This window comes from Pipra filicauda, unplaced genomic scaffold, assembly GCF_003945595.2.
Source record: "Pipra filicauda isolate LSUMZ 115617 unplaced genomic scaffold, ASM394559v2 scaffold17_size4572894_pilon, whole genome shotgun sequence".
Classification (NCBI taxonomy): Eukaryota; Metazoa; Chordata; class Aves; order Passeriformes; family Pipridae; genus Pipra; species Pipra filicauda.
The window spans coordinates 894,026-912,547 of record NW_024104287.1 but is presented as its reverse complement, the minus strand read 5'-3'; the positions used below and the strand labels follow the sequence as shown (position 1 = coordinate 912,547).

At 38.3% G+C, this 18,522-nt stretch overlaps 1 protein-coding gene across 2 annotated transcripts in view; it reads left to right on the top strand.

Moving 5' to 3' along the window:
- COL25A1 (collagen type XXV alpha 1 chain) overlaps positions 1–18,522 on the top strand; it is a 316,696-nt gene that overhangs the window by 198,653 nt on the left and 99,521 nt on the right. The window contains exons 6-7 of one of the 2 annotated variants that reach the window (XM_027736368.2): positions 9,973–9,999; positions 10,158–10,184. In XM_027736368.2, the coding sequence (XP_027592169.1) occupies positions 9,973–9,999; positions 10,158–10,184 (54 nt within the window). The remainder of the gene's footprint in view (positions 1–9,972; positions 10,000–10,157; positions 10,185–18,522) is intronic. The other variant, XM_039379895.1, reaches the window with a different exon arrangement.

Genomic DNA, 18,522 nt, shown 5'->3' with positions numbered 1-18,522 from the left:
TTTTATATGCTATTTTTATTTGCTTTTATTTCTATATACTCTTTAATGTTGAATAAAAGGGTTAACACATCCCCATCAAGACTAGAGTTATGACTTAGAGTGTCAAGTCTTTGCCTCTTTCAGCAATGACTTGTACCTAGGATAGTTTGGAGACATTTGCAGTAACGTAGTACTTGGAGGTTGCTTCAGCTGGCTTTGTGCAGTGTAGCTTTTATCATAATGTTTATCAGGCAGTTCTTGTTAAAAGGCTTTTTTTGGGTACCAGTGGAGCCTCGTGTGCACAGAAACTATTTAAGGGACTGCAGGACATGCAAGAGAAGGGGATAGGAAAGAAAGAAGAAGATCCTCAGAGAAATATATGGTATTTTGCTGAAATACGTTTTTCCCAAGCATTAGCATACCCTTAAGTTTAAAAAGTTACCTAGTTTGTGAAATAATTTCATTGCTCTTAATCTGTGGAGGTCTCAGAAGCTTTTCTGTCCCTTGGGGTATTTTTTACATGATTGGCTTTATACTACTCTTTTAGTGCCATTTTCTTTTAACCATTCATGTTTTAAGTAACACACCACATCTTTCACAGTAGCATTTTATAGTAGCATTTGCAGACAACACTAAAGGAATATCTAAATCTTTCTTTGACATTCTACTGCCTTGAATGAGCAAGTGTCTCCTGTACTGAGTAGCACAGTTTGCAAAAAAAAACCAAACAGTGTATGTACAGTATGCTTTGCCTTTGAAATACTGAGTGAAATTCAGGGCATTGCTACTGAAATGGAAGACAATAAATGGAAGAATGGAATTTACCTTCCCTATTTCAAAGTCTGTGTTAAAATCCTTTTGCTGAAAATAAGTTTAGTGTTGAAATACAGCAAATGCATGTTAGCTGGAAAAACCTTGTTTGTATGTGAGCTGTGCAGATTTGCTTGTTTACACGAGTTCAGCCTTTAATACTTTAATGTAAGTATGCCTTGATATGAAAGCAGATACAAGCCAGGATTTTGCAGAAAGCTGCCTTGTTTTGAACTAGTCCTTATTTCAAATGGGTGAACAGAGGGGGTTATTTGGTATTTCAATCATCTGTTTCTGTGTAGTTGTGATTTTTTTGTAGAGCTGGACCCTATGCAGCATCTGGTAATGAAGTTCATGAATCTCTTAGATCCAGCTGCTGGTCAAAGGAGGATGTGCCTGGTAGATATTTGTGTGCTATTTCATTACATAGTAGTAATGGAGACAGTAAAGTTGAAATATCCAAAAGGCTAGGGAGCTTGGAAAATGCATTTCAATGACCATACCTACTCTTGTAGGTAGTGACTGGCAGTGGTAAATCTCCATTGCTCTGGAATTCCCCCCTTCCCTTACTTTTATCCCATGTCTGTTTTCTTCAAAATACTTGAAGTTTCGCCTGACATCCTCATCAAAAAGGTTCTTTTAAGCCAAACATAAAAGACTAAATGAGCAAAGGGCACTGTCATTTCAGCTGAATTATCTACCAGGCCAGTAAGCAATCAGGGAAGCACCAGAGGTATTTGAATTACAGAAGCCACTGTTCAAGTTTTAGGTAAAAAAATAGCTGAAATATTAGAATAGGAACTACTGTTTCTGAAAATAACAGGAAGTTGTTAACTCCCGGTGAGGAGCTGTTTTCTTACTAAGCTTCTAGGAATAAAGGTGAGAACTGGCCAAAGGAAGTATAAAAAAATATTTAATGGTGACTTTTTATCTCAAAAATCTGGAATAAGGATTTCATGAGTCTGATTGGCAGACCATGTAGGATTTTTTTCTTTTCAATTTCTATTGTGTTGGGAAAGAAAGCCAGAATGTATTTTCATAATCCCTGCAGTTTTATAAGCCCTAAATTCCACTGGGGTAGATTGGTCTTCCTTTAATGTATTTTCTTTCTTTCTTTTCTTTTTTTTTTTTCTTTTATAATTTTTTCTCAAGTTCTTATTTGGTTTTGGGGCATAATAACTGCTTCTATAAAATAGTGTTTTAATTGGGTTCAAGGCATCAATACTTAATGTTTCTCCTTAGACCAGGGTGCCAGAAGTATATGAGTATTTTTCAGCAAAATGGCTCTATATTTGTATGGTCTGCTTATGGGTACAGTTCTTACTGGTGAGTGCAGAAAACTTCTCTGGAGTGGTACTATGCCACTGTTATTTTAATAAATGGAGATAATTAGGAGATTAATCAGTGGCAGTTATTTTTTTCTCCTTCATTTCATATCCCTTTCAGTGTTCAATGCAAAATAAAAGGCATGAAGTTTAGAGCTATAACTCTTTTCCTGCTTCTGTAGTTTGACACAGAAATAATGTGGTTCTTCTGAGGAAAAGGTGTAGCAACCTACACTGAAAAATCTTTGCGCTCTAGTTCTTTTTATTGTAAAATTTGAAAGCAACCTTTCATTCTACTTTGTCTTCCTGTACACCAAACATTCTTTTTTATAGATGTTAAATTCATTGCCCCTTGAATTTCTGTGGTATCATTCCTGTTGACTGTGGTGAATATTTATTAATCAACTACACTTTTCTTTTATTGTTGAATCTTGTCAATAACCCCATGACTTATAATAAATATTTTCTTCTATTGACAGCACACTCATTTTTGTCTGTTCTATAGTTACCGTGCTATATATTAACTTTTCTGTCCCTTTTGACATAACCACTCAACTACTGAGTGAATACCAATGTAGAAATGCAGTATTGTTTTTAAATTCCACTGCCAGCATGATCACACATACAGGCACACAAGTGAAGATACACACACACACACACATATGTGTGTATATTCTTATTGGAGAGGGGATAAAAATAATTCTGCTGTGTAGTAGGCTAGTATAGGATGGAGTGGATCTCCAAGTGCCTACTCTCAATGCAGCAAAAAGAACAGGAGGAAGAAGGCAGGGAGAGGCTCTGTGAAGGTAAAGGGCTGCAGAACGGCCCACCTGTGATACTGGAGGATGAGAAGTTTACCTTGGTCACACTATGCTTTTTAGCAGGGCCTGCTAAGGTAGGACAAGAGTAGCTGGTTTTAAACTAAAAGAGGGTAGATTCAGACTAGGTAGGAGGAGGAAATTTTGTACAATAAGAGTGGTGAAATACTGGCACAGGTTGCCCAGAGAGGTAGATGGTGGATGCCCCATCCCTGAAAACACTCAAAATTAGGTTGGACAGGGCTCTGAGCAACCTGATCTAATAGAAGATGTTCCTGCTCATTGTAGGGGGGTGGTCTAGATGACCTTTAAACCCTTCCAGCCCAAACTATTTGATGATTCTAAGATAGCATGTGATGCTTTTTCAAGTCTCGGGTGGACACAAAATGACACGAGGATCTACTGGTGGATTGGTAGAAGAGGAAGCCTGAAACAGTCTGTATCAAAAACATGTCTCATTTTTGGAATGTTTTATAAACCAAATACTGAATACTGAAACTGGTATTATGTTGTACTGTCATTAAATCATTGTTAAAAATCATAAATTGAGCTCCAAAAAATTCTGAGACTGCAATGGAAATAGCAAATACAACAGTAATAGTAAAAAAGCTCCCTGTTTCAGTCTGTTTTGTGAATTTCGATTCTGTAGGGCTCACAAGTTGTGTTTTCAAATGTTCTCCTGCGGTTCTGACTTCCAGCCAAAAGATTTGTGTGCTTCTGTGTTTTTGATGTAACCAAGATTATGTGTTTGTTTCTTCCTTGCACCTATGATGTTACTGACATCAGAAATTCTGGTTGTTTTCTTACAACATGAGAGATATAGCAATATTAGATTTTCTCATATGTATTTTTATGTCCTGTTTTACTTGTTTACAAGAATGGTATTTCCTTTGTGCTGTTGTTTTTTGTGGGGTTTTGTGGGTTTTTTACAGTATTGCATCAAATCTCGAACATCATCAGTAAACTTGTGTTTATCTAACAAATAGTAGAATAGGAAGGTACACTGAGGACAAGGCAATGAGGGCCTAGGTTCAGGAAATACTTGTATTACAGTGCATTGAGCATTAAGTGGAAGTCAGGAGGTTTTTGGCATTACCTGAAGCCATTTTCTTATCTCTAAAAATGTGCCAATTTTTCTTGTCGCCATATAACTGCTGTTACTGGCATGTACAGCAACTGTTTGATTCACAAGAAACAACAGATTCAGAGCATAATATTTGCTTAAATTAATTTGTGGAAATAGTAAAGCCAATCCTAGTTTTTTCATGCTCAGGCAATGGGTACATATTCATATATCCTCTGGACCACAGAATCTTTATCGGACTATTTGTGTTGAGTTTTGTAGGTTTTCAAAGAAAAACATTATGTTTGTGTGTAGAAGGCAGGAGTTGAGGAGGAAGGGAAAGGAGATGACAGTCTTATTGATTAATCAAAGGAAGAAAGTATGCCAGAGAAAGGAGACCTCCTCTAGCAGGTTCTTGCTTGGGAAACTGAGCCTTATGCTTCTTCCTGGGTACTGAATTAGTCAATTCTGGTGACCCTTTTGCAGCTTTGTGATGCAATCTGATTTTTGTGAGCAACATTATAAAATTCAAGAAAAGCACCCCATACTGAGCTCAGCAAGAGCATTACATGAGAAATGAATGTCTGAATTATAGACTAAACGCTTTCTTGACACATTCTGGGTTGATTGTGTTCTCCTGCCTGCAGTTTATGAACTTGTCTGATTTATATATTGGTATAAATCACTGACCTCTGAACGCAGTGGCATGGATTTACAGCAGGAGTCACAATTTGCTTGTTGTGAGTGTTAACTGAGCTGTTTGTCTGGATTGCTATATATATCAAGTTTATGTTTCTCAGATTAGATAATTTACATAATGTTTTTTAAGTCAGTTACTGTTATTGTGTCAAATATTCAGGTTTCTTTTTCTCTGCCTTAGGATATTTTTAAAAAAACTTTAGAATATAAAGGGAGCAAATGAAAGATTGGTAAGAGTCTTTTGAGTGGTGGTTGTTTTTTTTCTTTAAAGTTTTTGCCTTAAGTCAGTCATATCACAGGGGAAGAATACAACTTGTAAAAGAAAAGGGACTTCAACAGTAAAAACAGTTTAGATTCACTGGAAATTCTTGTGAGCACTTGTAAGATTGATGCAAGGTGAGATGTTTGCATTGTAAACTAGCATATGTAAATGCTGGCTGAAAACATGGCCAAGCTCAGCAGATGCCAAAACCACATTGCTCAGTAGTTCAGGGCTTGCATAGTGGGCGCAATACTGAAATGAGTGGAGAAACTTTGAAATAGTTATGAAACACAACTGTGCTTCATAATACACTGCATAACCTCTTATGATTCAGCATATCTGATCCTAATATTTTGCAACAATTATAAGTTAGCCTCGGGACTGTTGTTCCATACAAGTTCTTGTAATTTGTGGAAGTCGTGAGTCAAATTTCAAAGAAAGAAAAAATTTGACTTTTGTATCTGATTATTTTGTTGTTATGTGCTGAAGCCACCTTTTACCCTCAAAGTAAACTGCAGTAATTGAATTAACTTAGGCAATATATGGCATGCCATTTAGTTGTGCAGACATAATTCAACTAAGTTGGCAAATTTATTTCCTTCTTGAGTTTGTCTAGATGTATTGGACAATCTGGTTCAGTTTTCTGTTCGTCTCTGCAAGGCTGCTGTTCCCTTATGCTGCCAGTCACACTTTTTTTGTGGATACTGTTGCTGCTAGTAGGGATGAATGGGTTGTATGCTCTTTGATCCTAAATGAAAATGAAGGCTGAATCTTGCAAGCTACATTCAGTCCTCTACCTGCCAGGTTACCTTAGCCTGTGGTTGTTGTGGTTGAAATGTAGGAAAGCAGTGACTGCATCTGAAACATTATTACCTGTGCCTTCTGTGATAACTCTGTCTGATGGGAGCTGCTGAGTTTGACATCTCAGGATGATCCCCATGGGACCTGGGAGTGTCACAGTCCAACTGATTTTGACTGGTTGATTGGTTGGTTGGTTGTCACCAGGGCACTGACAGGTCCTTTTTCCAATGGTGTCACAGGGGCTAACAGTCACAAAAAATCTGGATTTCTCTGTCCTGAGTCTGGAGCTTTCTACAGAACCTACAACATTACTTTTTCTTTGAACCTCTTACTGACAATCCCTTATTATTTTCAGTTTTACTATAGGTAGCATGTCAATGCCTTTTGGGTGAGTTTATAGTGGAACTACCTGTATTATGGTTAAAGCCAGATCTGTAGCAACAGGAATGTGGAGAGAATATGAGAGAATTCTGATAATTATGAATGTTTGTAAAACCAATACAAGTCAAGTACTGGCTTTTGAAGAGATCCTCTGAATGTAACTATAAAGGCAGCAATGCCTCAAAGGTGGAATACAAAATTAGCATCTTTCAGGGGATGAATTATAAAATTCTAGCTATATGAAAAAAACATGCTGATTACACTCAATAAACCCAAGGGAATATTGTCCAAATAAAGACTGCAATGATCAGTCTTCTGTTTTCTACTACTGTATTCTCTTGCCCTTCTATTCTTATGCGCATATTTATAATACTGTAAAATTTCATCAGAGAAGGGAAATGGGATTTTGATAGCCCCCCCCCCCTAAAAAAAAGGATCACCTGTCAGTAATCCTGAACATGGCTGTTGAATAGATTTGACCCTTGTTTCAGCTTTGTTCTTGGCTGGCAGGTGCCTGGAGGCCTTTAGGTCTGCTTTAGAAGACCTTGTTTTAAAAACAGTAGTATTTGTTGCCTAATTATGAATGCAGATTTTGCATGTGTTTGAGATTTACAAGGCCTTGCTTATGTGAAACAGGCTATAAACTCTCCTTGGAAATGTATAGTAGTCTGGAGTAGATAATTACACTTTGAGAAAAGAGCCTCTGTTTCCAGTGAAAACACTGTAAAGTTATTTCAGAAATGCTCTGACCTCAGACGTTTCATATAACTTACACAAAATGCTTTCACATTTGTTCAGCAGCTAGTGGCTTGATCTCTGCCATCTCATAAGTGAAAGCACAGAAGTCTCCCTGGGAAAAAAACAGCATGTCTATGCTGTGGCGTACAAAACTAGTGTTATTTTACTCACTCTGTTCTTTGTGTCTATACCCTTAAACAGAAGAGACCTTGCCCTTTTTTAAACAAATCTGTCTCCTAATCACACCCCACCCCCGCAAACTCAACTTTCCCTCAGATTTTTCTTCCTCCCTGCCTCCGTTCAGTGTACACACACTAATAAATTCTGTAGTAAAAACCTTGGGAGAATTTCTCAGCACAAATGGAAAGAAGATGTCAAAGGCTGAAGATGGGAATTTTCCGTTTAAAGTTGCAGAAACAATAGAGGACAATTGAAACAATGGGGGGAAAGCCAGAGATGGGTGAACAAGCCATGAAAGTATTGCATTAATTTTCTTCTGAAGAAATCTCACTGGTTCTCTTCACTTGCATCCAGAACAGCTATTTTTGTTTGCAATTGTTTGTTTGTTTTTCGAGACTCTTGAGGAAAACAAAAGCATTGCAAATACAAGTGAAGAGACTTCTGAGAATGTTCACACCAGAAATGCTCTTGTGGCCTTTTGAAAAGTTGTTTTTAACTTCTGGTACAATAAAATTGTCAGATATTTATGAATACTTTATATGAAAAATTTGTGTGCTGGAAGGATGACTTGATAGAAACAATGGTGTGTGTCACTCAGGGAGAGCAAATACCAAGCAATGAAAAACAAACTGGAATTCTGAACATGATGTGGACAGATAATTTTCAGAAAGTCCTGCACAGGAAAAGGAGAACAAAATTTAGTTGAGATATACAATTCAGTCTTACTAAAAAGCATGTTTGACTATGGACTGTGCTTTCAGAGAACTCTTAACAGAGGAAAATATGCAGGGTAGAGGCAGGGGCCACTTCTGCAGCTGGAGATGGTTGAGGATATTGCCAGCAGTTGTACAAGGGAGACAGTCTAGCAGCCCTGCAGATCTGCTGGATGAACCCTCATGTGAGCGCACTCTAACTTGTTTCTGTTCCAGTGAACCGGCTTAATTCAGGCAGCTGATGTGATCTGTGCTGTCTTAGTTTCTGCCAATAGGCAGAACTGTAGCAAGCACGCCTCAGGAAAGTTCTGAGCCAAAACCCACCAGAAGCAGGGCCACCCTTGGGCATAAGAATGACATTGAGCATCTGAACAAAGGCAGCAACAAATCCCACAAGTCAACATCTGTCTACAGTCTCAGTCATGTCATGTTATCTATAATTTCATGCCTAAGGCCCAAGAAACGGGATTCTGAATGTAGCAGATAGGGGTCATGCTATTGCAGTTTGCAGCCAATAAGATATTCTGAGCCAGTAATGGCTTGATAATTCGAGGAGATGGAACACATGAGCACAGCGCTTCACTTGTGCTCAATGTTCATGATGAAAAAGGCAATAACGACCAGCATTGACTGATTATAGTTCTTCCCATCATGCAATTATTGTGTTACTGATGGTATGAGTTGGCAATTTCACAAGCTCGATGGCATGGATGTGTAAATTTTAAAGCAGACCTGCTGAAAATGTGCTCTACTGTAATGTCATGTCGAAGTACATATAAGTGGAGTCTGTAGCTAAAAGTAGACAGTGCTGCATGTGGCTTTTAGTATGTATTTGTGTGAACATGTGAGCTGGAGAGGGGCAGTCAGAGCTAAAGTATAAAAAAAATAGATGGAGGGACCTGAAAGGTGCAGTGCTTTCAGGGCAACACAAAGTGGGCAGGGGTCATAGTTAATTGAGCAGATAGTTTCCACTCAGCTAGCAGTGAAGCACTGTCCTTCCTGAAGGAGATGTAGGAATGTCAGGAGGCAAACTATGCAGATGGCAGGTTATGGAAGGAGAGGCATGTGCTTTAACTCCTTGAAAGATTTAGCAGCAGATGCTCTTCTCTGGTATGCATCAGAAGTCCTTAAAACTAAGCAGAAAACTGGCTACAGTAAGGATTCTCAAAGACTTGCCTTTGGTTGATCACATCTTTAATACACAGCAGACTGACCTTCCTTCCATTGTGTTTATGTGAACCACATGAATTTTTACAAGGGTTGTTGGTGACAAACTTTTCTTGTTCTGCATGCATACACACAGACACACACACTCACACACCCTCTCTTTGTGTTACAACAGTGGACCCTGCTAGGTTGGATGGCTCCTTCTGTTTCCAGCTGCTTTCATATGTATCTCAGGTCCTTCTTTGTAATGAAACACCTGCATATCTTTCAGAAAGCTGGAGGTAAAGTCTGCATTATGTAAGCAGCCAGTTCTCTGCAGACTGGTAATGTTTTTATTCACAAGATACTAACCTGAAAAGCTAGTGTTTTAGAAACCTGCTGGTAGCTTTATGGAAGCTGCTTAATAAAAATGGAATAGGAAAGGACCTCAGTGTTTTGTGATTCTATCACCTTACTGTTAGTCAGGTGATAAGTAACAAATAAGTAGTACTTCTGTAAAATCATGTTATACAAAGAGCTCATTTTACCTAAAACAGTGTGCTTGAGTCTAAACATCAACTTCAGTATTGCCAAAGAAAGGAACGAAAACCCTACTTTTAGATTTCCTAATCCATTTTTCTTTGGCAATCTAAGACAAGGAGGATGCCAAAATACGACAGATTTATATGTCTCTGAATTTATTAGCTGCACTGCAAAGAAGTTTTACAGTCTTAGGAAACTTTCATATCTGATAGGAGATAAACTATTGTCTGTAACTGAAATCAACAGAAATGTTGTCATTTCAGGCATAGTTTTGCTTGTATAAGTAGTCTGATTCAACACACAGGGTTAGCAAACTATTCAAGAAATAACTGCATATTGCCTATTATTAGTACAGTGAAAAAGCCATCTCTAGAATAGCCCTGGCATTTGGAGTGAAAAATTGTAAGGAAATACATTGTTGGGAAGAAACTGCAAGTTGGTGCAGACCTGTTTCTTGCTGGGTCCCAGGACTTAATCAGTATCAGTAATGCGTCTTTGCTTTTGTTTCTTTCAGGGCCCTCCTGGTCCAAAAGGCGAGAAGGTGAGTGGATGAGTTCTTACAAGGTGAATGGAAAGCCCTCTCAGCATGAACTAAAGAGACCGTTTGTATTGATGCAGTGTAATGTTAGATTATATAAGAGAGCTGGGTAGCACACAGATGCTGTGTTAAACCTATCATCTCATCTTTCCACTTTGCAGGGAGATCAAGGTGATCAGGGCCCTCGGGTAAGCATCTTAAAAAAAATGTTACACTTCCCCTTCGCTGAATAGGCAATTAGTCTTTAGTGCAAAACTAAATTAAATACACTGTCTGAGCTAATTATGCTTATTAGCTGCATTTACCCTGCATGTTGAAGTAAGTGTCTGCAGGACAGTAATACTGAACATGACCAGGTAGTGTCTGGGAAGATTTCAGTAGTGCAATAGTAATGCACTAAAATACACAATTTCCATTATGGGTAGAAGTAGGTTTCTCAGGCATTTTGCTCTGCTGTATAAAAACTGGCTTTCCTAACCAAACTGTTTAGTTTCCCCAGCAATGTGTTCACGCCATGCATGGGCTTCTACTATGCAGAGGGCCAATGGGTTTCTAATAAATGTCCTTCTAGATTTCATGTAAAATGTAGCTAATATTTAGTGAATTATAAACAAATATAATGTATGCATGTATTAGCTCTTTTTCCTGACATGTATGTATTTAATATTTTTAATAATAACAATATTATCACCTTGTAATAATATCCAAACAGTTCAAACGTGATTTAGTTTGGGAAATGTAAAGGTTCTTTTAATTTCTAAATATCATGTTTATTTTAACAGAGAAATAGAGAAATACAGGTGTGAAAGTTAAGATAGATTGACTGTGCTACTTCTCTCTTCTTTACATCTGTGCTTCATTAGAAAATACTTGGTTACATTGTTTGAATGATATAGTAACTCTCTTCAGTTACATGTTTATAAATTTTTTCATAACAGTGTGTTCCATGGATTATTTTTTTCTGTTAACTATGTTAAATATTTTGAATTTGCAACTTTATTTTATTCTACTGTTTTGTTTCGTATAATTTGATTTAATTGTTTTACTTTTTCAGTCAGTAATATTATCTAAAGTCACAACATGCTTTTACAGCTGATTTTGATGTTGGTGCTACCAGTGTTAACTACCAGGGTGTCCTGTTATGCTTGGTGATACAACTACACTTTATAAAGACAGTGGCCTAAGAATGAACAGCTTTAAATATTATTTCAGTTGAAACTCAATAAGAAGAGTTGGAAAAGTACTTCAAGAAGTAAAAAAAAGTAGAGGGTAACAATGTGAGGAACATTATGCTCTTTTCTAAGCTAATTAATATACAGACTAAATGTTCTGAATCATGTAAGAATTTCCTTTTAACTTGTAAGCAAATTTAGTATCTCTCAGAGGCCATGCTGGGCTGTATATTTTGGTTGATTCTGTGCTACAGAACTTCATGGGGAATGGGAGGAGACAGAGGACAGGGGAGGAGAGCAGAGCAGTACCTGTGGCTTTGGAGAGGATGCTCCATTCAGATGGTATGTCAGAGTCTGTGTGTGCTGTTCTGCTTGCATTAAGTGGCCTTACATTCAGGAGAATGTGTGTTCTTACATTCACATTCACAACTGTGATCTTAGATTCAAAAGAACAAATTTTATGGAGGTATTGGAGAGGGATTCAGTAACAAATATGGAAGAGCAATGTTGTAAACAGTATTACATAGCTGAGCATAAGAATCTAGAATTACAAGTGTTGGAGAAGTTTCCAAGGAAAGACTCAGAGGTTTGAACACAGGAAAACAAAACAAGTGGGATTAATGCAAGGGAATGATGATGCAGAAATCTTGGCAAAATATTGGAGAGATGTAAGAAACTAGAAAGTGATTAAGCATGTGTGGCTTTCAGTCCCCGGGCTGGAAGTGTTGGCAATACCCAGTAAGAAGATGCAAGTTTGTTCAGTGTTGTAGGTGGAACCTGCAAGGACTGCAGGACTGTTGTGCCCACTTCACGAAGACATACCCCCTATACTGGAAGACAGTGGAGTCCTTACTGAACCATACCAAATGGTTATAGCTACTTTGTGAGTTTGGTAACTCAAGTGCAGATAAAAAGCAGAGAATTTGCGACCTAAGGAATTCATATATTAAGGACATTACAGAGTTGTATCTGCAGCAGCAGCCATCAGCTGAGACTGAATTACGTATCTGATTACAGAAAAGGAGTTCAATAACTTTAGCAGTGGAGAGGAAGAGGTGGTGAATAGCACCTTGTGGACTGTCTGAAATTTCACCAATATTTTAGTCAATGCATGTTGTAGTAAAGTACCTCCTTTTAAGTATATGGGTCTAACTTGGGTAATTTGACCAGTGTTGTTGGTTTTCTCTTTATCTATTTTGAATGTGTTCTACAGCGGCTTCTCCTTTTTAGCCTTGTGTATTTCACCAGTAGTAAGTACTATGAAGCCTCTGACCATTTTATGTTTCATGGTACATCAGTTACCTCCTCTGATAACTGTCTTCAGGGTGAATCTGCTCGGCTTGCCAGGCGATTTACAATTTAATTAATGGAAATTCTTTGTGGAAGCCAGTCATGCACCAAATGAAACTAAACCCATTTAAACCTGGTTGGTTACCTTTGCACATAGTTTTCCATCATGCCTATGTAAAATGAATGGGTTTGGAGGTAGTACCATACAGTATTATTTTCAGGAAATATATTGTACCTGAAAGTAACTGAGGCATGACATTAATACTTGAATTTGACAAGTTAGCAGACAGATTGGAGGTAATATCTGAAAGTGGTGAACACTATAAATCTAATTCATCTTTTGCAGATAAGATACCTGAAGCTTCTTCGGTTTTATGTTTTTCTATATTGTTTTGAAACATGCATTTAGCTTAACAAAGATCTTTATTGAACTGAAATTCCAAAATGACCCTTATTCTTTAGAAAAGCTGCTTTTTTTCTTCTAGGCATTTTCATTAGTAAGAGAAATCAAAATAAAATGTAAAGACTGTTCATGTCAAGATGAGACCTTAAAGTTTTAAAAAGTTTAAGGTCTCATCTTGGCCCATCTCAAGGCCCAAGTTTTCACCTTGAGCCTTGAGATTTTTGAGATATCCTTCTTTCTGAAGTAATTTCAAAACTGTAAAAATAGTAATCAGATATTTCAAAAGTTCTTCTTCACAGCCAGTGGACATGCAGAATATATACTGAGCTGCTTTGAAGTTCAGGTTTTCTTAAAAATATCTTCAGTAAATTTATACACTAAGAACTTAACCCTGCAAATACCGCCCAGGGGTCAGGCACTTCTTAGAATAATGTGTCTGGGGTTTTGTGTTTGGGGTTTTTTTTTAAGTATCTAAGGAGTTTTCTTAAGTATTGAGAAGTAATCTGTGGATCAGTCTCCTTCATCATACAGAGATGGCATAAGGGCTCTAGTTCATAATGCCATGTGGCTTAATCTACTTATGCCCATACTACCTGTAGAAAATGTGAGCCAAAACAATATTCCAGTAGTGCGAGTGATATTGAAATTCATACCCTAAGTGTGAATTTGAGCAGCATGTTAGAGCTTTTAGTCACATGAGACCACAGATAAGGTACTGACGGATGCATTCAAATGTACCAATCTTATTTGACAAAAATTCTTTTTTTATCTCTTTATGTATTTTTATATCAGATCTCTAATTACTCTAAAGTTCTGGTTGATTAAACATTTAGGTCAAGTGCAGAACTAGTTTTCCTCAATACCAGTGTAAGAAATGGTAATGTTAGTATGTCTTTTGGATGCTCTTCTTTTTACAGAGGGCATGGCTTCTTAAAATGTTCAGGGAGATTTCCTTTACTGTACTGAGCCATGACTAAATTAAAAATGATGGGGTTTAGCCTGTGGACTGCTAGAATAAATGCTGATGTCAGGCTCCTGCTCAGCTCCAGTTGCTCTGCTCTGCTCCAATTTAAAAAAAAGCCTTTGAAGATTTCATAATGGTAGGCTTGCAAAGGATGTATTATTCAAGTAGAGATTGTACCTTGATAATGGAAATAGGTCTTCAGAGGTGAATGTCTGAGAATGGATCTAGCTAGTACTGAGTGTCTTCTTGGATGGGGAGGGGAACATTGTCATCAAGGATGATTAAAAGGCTGAGGTACTTAATGCCTTCTTTGCCTCAGTCTTCAACAGAAAGACTGGTTTTCCTCAGGGCAACCAACCCCATGAGCTGGTAGATAGGGATAGGCAGCTGAACAGACCCCCCTGTAATCCCAGTGGAAGTAGTTAGACCTGCTGTGCCACTTAGACACTCACAAGTTCATGAGGCTGATGGGATCCAACTGAGGGAGCTGGCAGAGGAGCTTGCCAAGTGACTTCCCATCATTTATCATCAGTCCTGGATAACCATGGAGGTCCCAGCTACAAGAATGGTCAGAAAGAGCATTTGGGGAACTACAGGCCCGTTAACCTGACCTAAGTGCTGGGAAAAGTTATGGAACGGATCATCTTGAGTGCGATCATGCAGCATGTACAGGGCAACCAGGGGATCAGGCCCAGGCAGCATGGTTTCAAGAAAGGCAGGTCATGCTTGGCCAACCTGATCTCCTTTTGTGACCAGCCGACCCACCTACTAAATGAGAGAATAGCTATGGATGTGTCTACCTGGACTTCGGTAAAGCCTTTGATACTGTCTCCCACGACATTCTCTTGGCAGCCCATGGACAGGTGCACCCATCTTTGGGTTAAATATTGGCTGGATGGCTGGGCCCAGAGAGTAGTGGTGAGTGGAGTTACATCCAGTTGGCAACCAGTCACTCATGGGGTTCCCCAAGGCTTAGTGTTGGGGCCAGTCCTGTTTAAAATCTTTATTGATGATTTGGATGAGAGGATTGACTGTACCCTCAGTAAGTTCGCAGATGACTCTAAGTTGGGCAGGAGGGTTATTCTGCTGGAAGGTAGGAAGGCTCTGCAGAGGGATCTGGACAGGTTGAATTGATGAAATGAGGTCAACAGTTTGAGTTTCAAAAAGGCGAAACTCTGAGTTCTACCTTTGGGTCACAACAACCCCATGCAGTGCTACAGGCTTGGGGAAGAGTGGTTGGAAAGTTGCCTGGTGGAAAAGGACCTGGGAGTGCTGATCAGCAGCAGCTGAACATGAGCCTGACCATATGCCCAGGTGTCCCAAGAAGGCCAAGGGCATGCTGGCTTGGATCAGAAGTAGTGTGGCCAGCAGGAGCAGTGTGCTGTACTCAGCATTGGTGAGGTCACACATCAAATTCTGTGGTCAATTTTGGGTACCTCACTACAGGAAAGACACTGAGGTGCTGGAGTGTGTCCAGAGAAGGGCATTGAAGCTGGTGAAGGGTCTAGAGAGTGAGTTGTGTGAGGAGCAGCTGAGGGAGCTGGGGTGGTTTAGTCTGGAGTAGGGGAGGCACAGGGGAGATCTTATCGCTCTCTACAACCACCTGAAAAGAGGTTGTACCCAGGTGGGGGTTGGCCCCTTCTCCCAGGCAACTAGATACAGGACAAGAGGACATAACCTTAAGCTGTACTAGGGGAGGTTCAGGTTGGACACCAGGAATAATTTTTTCATGTAAAGGATGGTTAAGCACTGGAATGGGCTGCCCAGGGAGGTGGTGAAGTCACCATCCCTGGAGGTGTTTAGGGAAAGACTGCACATGGCACTTAGTGCTGTGGTTTAGTTAACGTGGTGGTGTTTGGTCAAAGGTTAGACTCGATGATGTTGGAGGTCTTTTCCAACTTTACTGTTTCTGGGATTCTTAGTCTTTTCTCATCCTTCTGTAAATGGCATAATAAATATCTTCTGTCTTTTAATTCAGATACATGAGAGATTTCTTGCTTATCAGAGCTAGAAATCATTAGCTAGCAGCTGCTTTTAAATTGGTTTTGGTCTAGGTGAAATGAGAAACCACCCAGAAGCCATACTTAATTATGTCCATAAAATTATTTTCTCATTTTGCCATGTTTACGTAAATTTTCCTGTTAGTTGGGTCAGTGAAGTGTCCTCAGCAGGAAAGATGAAGGTCTAGAAAAGAAAGTTTATTTTATTGTGTTAACCTTTATTGACTTGAAGATTAAAAACATTCCTTAGGTCATGGTAAAGCAGTTAGGTTTGGGTAGCGATATAATGTTCTTTTCAATTTAACCCTTTCTCTGTCTCTGTTTACTTTCATTTTTTTGCTCCTTCTCTGCTGTCTAATAGAGAGAAACCTTTGTTTTGCAAGTTCTACTCTTCTGTGCTGGCAAACTATTTCAAAATTACCTAATGTCAACAGAAATAGTCCTGGAAGCAGTCTATTTACTGAAATAACTAAATACAAATGTGGGTGTATATATATAGATATCAGCTATCTTTTTAAATTGAAGTATTGCTTCACTTGTTACATTATAGACACAACTTTTATACTGTCTCATATTAAAGGGAAATTAAAGATATCCAAGCAATAAATTTTGACCTGATTTTTTTAATGAAAATTTTTAAAAGTCTGGTTTTAATATGCATGTATTATTACTATTGGTTAATACATTTCTAGGAAATATATAAAAAATATTTTGAGCTTTTTTCTGCCCCTGCTGACAATGCATGGAAAACCTATATTCATGTCATTTGAATTAGTGCCTCAATCATAAATTACAAAATATTAGTTACTGAGTGATGACTAAACCATGACCATTAACTTTTCATCCTCTTCTAAAGCCATCCTATTTTGGTACTATGTGGGTTTTTTTGTTTGTTGTATTTTTATTTCTTGTCAGGTTTTTTTTGTTTTTTTTAAGAAAGGAGCAGGTTTGCTTCAGAAATAGATAGTAGTATACAAATTAATCTGATTTCCTGCCTTCATCAAAAGCAAAACTCCATTTTTTAAGGCCTTGATAATTGTAACAAATGTAGATAAATCAGTGATTTAATAGGAAGCTTTGTTTTCAAAACAATGCTGATAATTTTTATCCTCAGTCAACATCTTGTCAAAGCGAAAATATATAGTACTATATATTTATATATATATTACTATAAAGTATTATGTTAATTAAATATAATTATGCATAATTTAAACATATTCTATGAATTTCTCCTGTCCTTGATGATATTTGATTATATCATACTAAAGCTTCTTGTAATTTCTTCTGTAAATACTGCTTGTTATCAGAATTTTATCTACCTTAGAAGAACTGTGTAGCTTTTATTAGCAATAATTAGTATTGTCCCCAGCTTTTTCTTTTCTTATTTGATACTCTTTGATATCATTTATATCACTAGTCAAAAGCTGCAGCAGAAGTGGTGATATAGTAATAGTACTCCCTCAAATGATATTTTTATCTATGTATAAAAACATATTTTCTGTTTTACTGAGTGTTACTTCAAACATATAGCACACACAGAGTGCTGCTTTAATTTCATACTTTACCAGTATGACTACCCTCATAGTTGTTTCTTCTGTTATTAATTGTCCTGTGTAAATCAAATTATAGTTCAAGTAACCACTGTTTCAAGCTGTACTTTTAGTGTGCCACAGTAAGAAGGTTAAAAAACCATTCATGATTCCTTCTGTTAACCGAAGCAGCATCACTGAGAAAACTGCTGGACACCTGGTTAAATGCAGATTTGTCTGTAAGCAGTGAATTTAACTTCTGAGACTTTGTTTCCTTATCTACCAGAAGGCAGCAAGGGTATTTACCTATTCCATTCCTGGGACTAATTATCTGTTCTACTTCGCTAGTATTGGGCTGTTGCGGCTCCCCTGTTTGCATTAAGGTAAAAGTAGGGTAACAAATTGGAGCAAGGTAACTTCGAGCTCTGTAACTAGGAGAGGTTAGGAAAGAACTCAGATGGTACTGGCTGCCAACTTTGTCCAAAGTATTGGGACGCTTGTACTTGAGATGTGTCTCTTTTCAGAGTTCACATGAGCGTCCTTTTGGTGAATGACTCTCCAGGGCCAAGCTATGCCTTTGATGTTCAACTGCTGAGGTACTCTTGTGGAATGCAGAACAGCTGTGACACTCCAGAGAGAGTGCCACATACCTGCTCCCAAGACGAGGATGTTGTCATTCCTTCTTAAGAGCTAGGCAGTGTGTGTCTTCACCCGCCACCAGTTGGTTCGCATCTTGCCCCTTTTTAGTAATGCCAGAGGAATGGTGAGGAAGGAAGTCTCGGTACATCCTGTTCCTTTTTCTACAGCCTTGTCCTGTGACTGAGAATACATCATGTAGTTCCTTTATCTCAAACTGCAGCTGTCATGCAGAAGTGCTGTGACACCGAACATTTGAATTAGACCAATTTGATCAAAAACAACTCATATAAAATTTTTTCCAGTCCTAATAAACATCATAGAAGAAGCTTGAGCCACTTATCTGCACCACATAAGTGCAGCAGGTGTAAAATTTGAAGAGAAACATAAGCCAGGATGGAAAATTTCTTCTTTGAGAACCAACTTGGTTATGGGGAGGACCAACCCATCCTGCAGTTATCTGGATGCCTACCACCACTTTCAGGGAAAATAGTAGGTTTGCCTTCGGGAAGGGTATTTTGTGTAGGTCAGA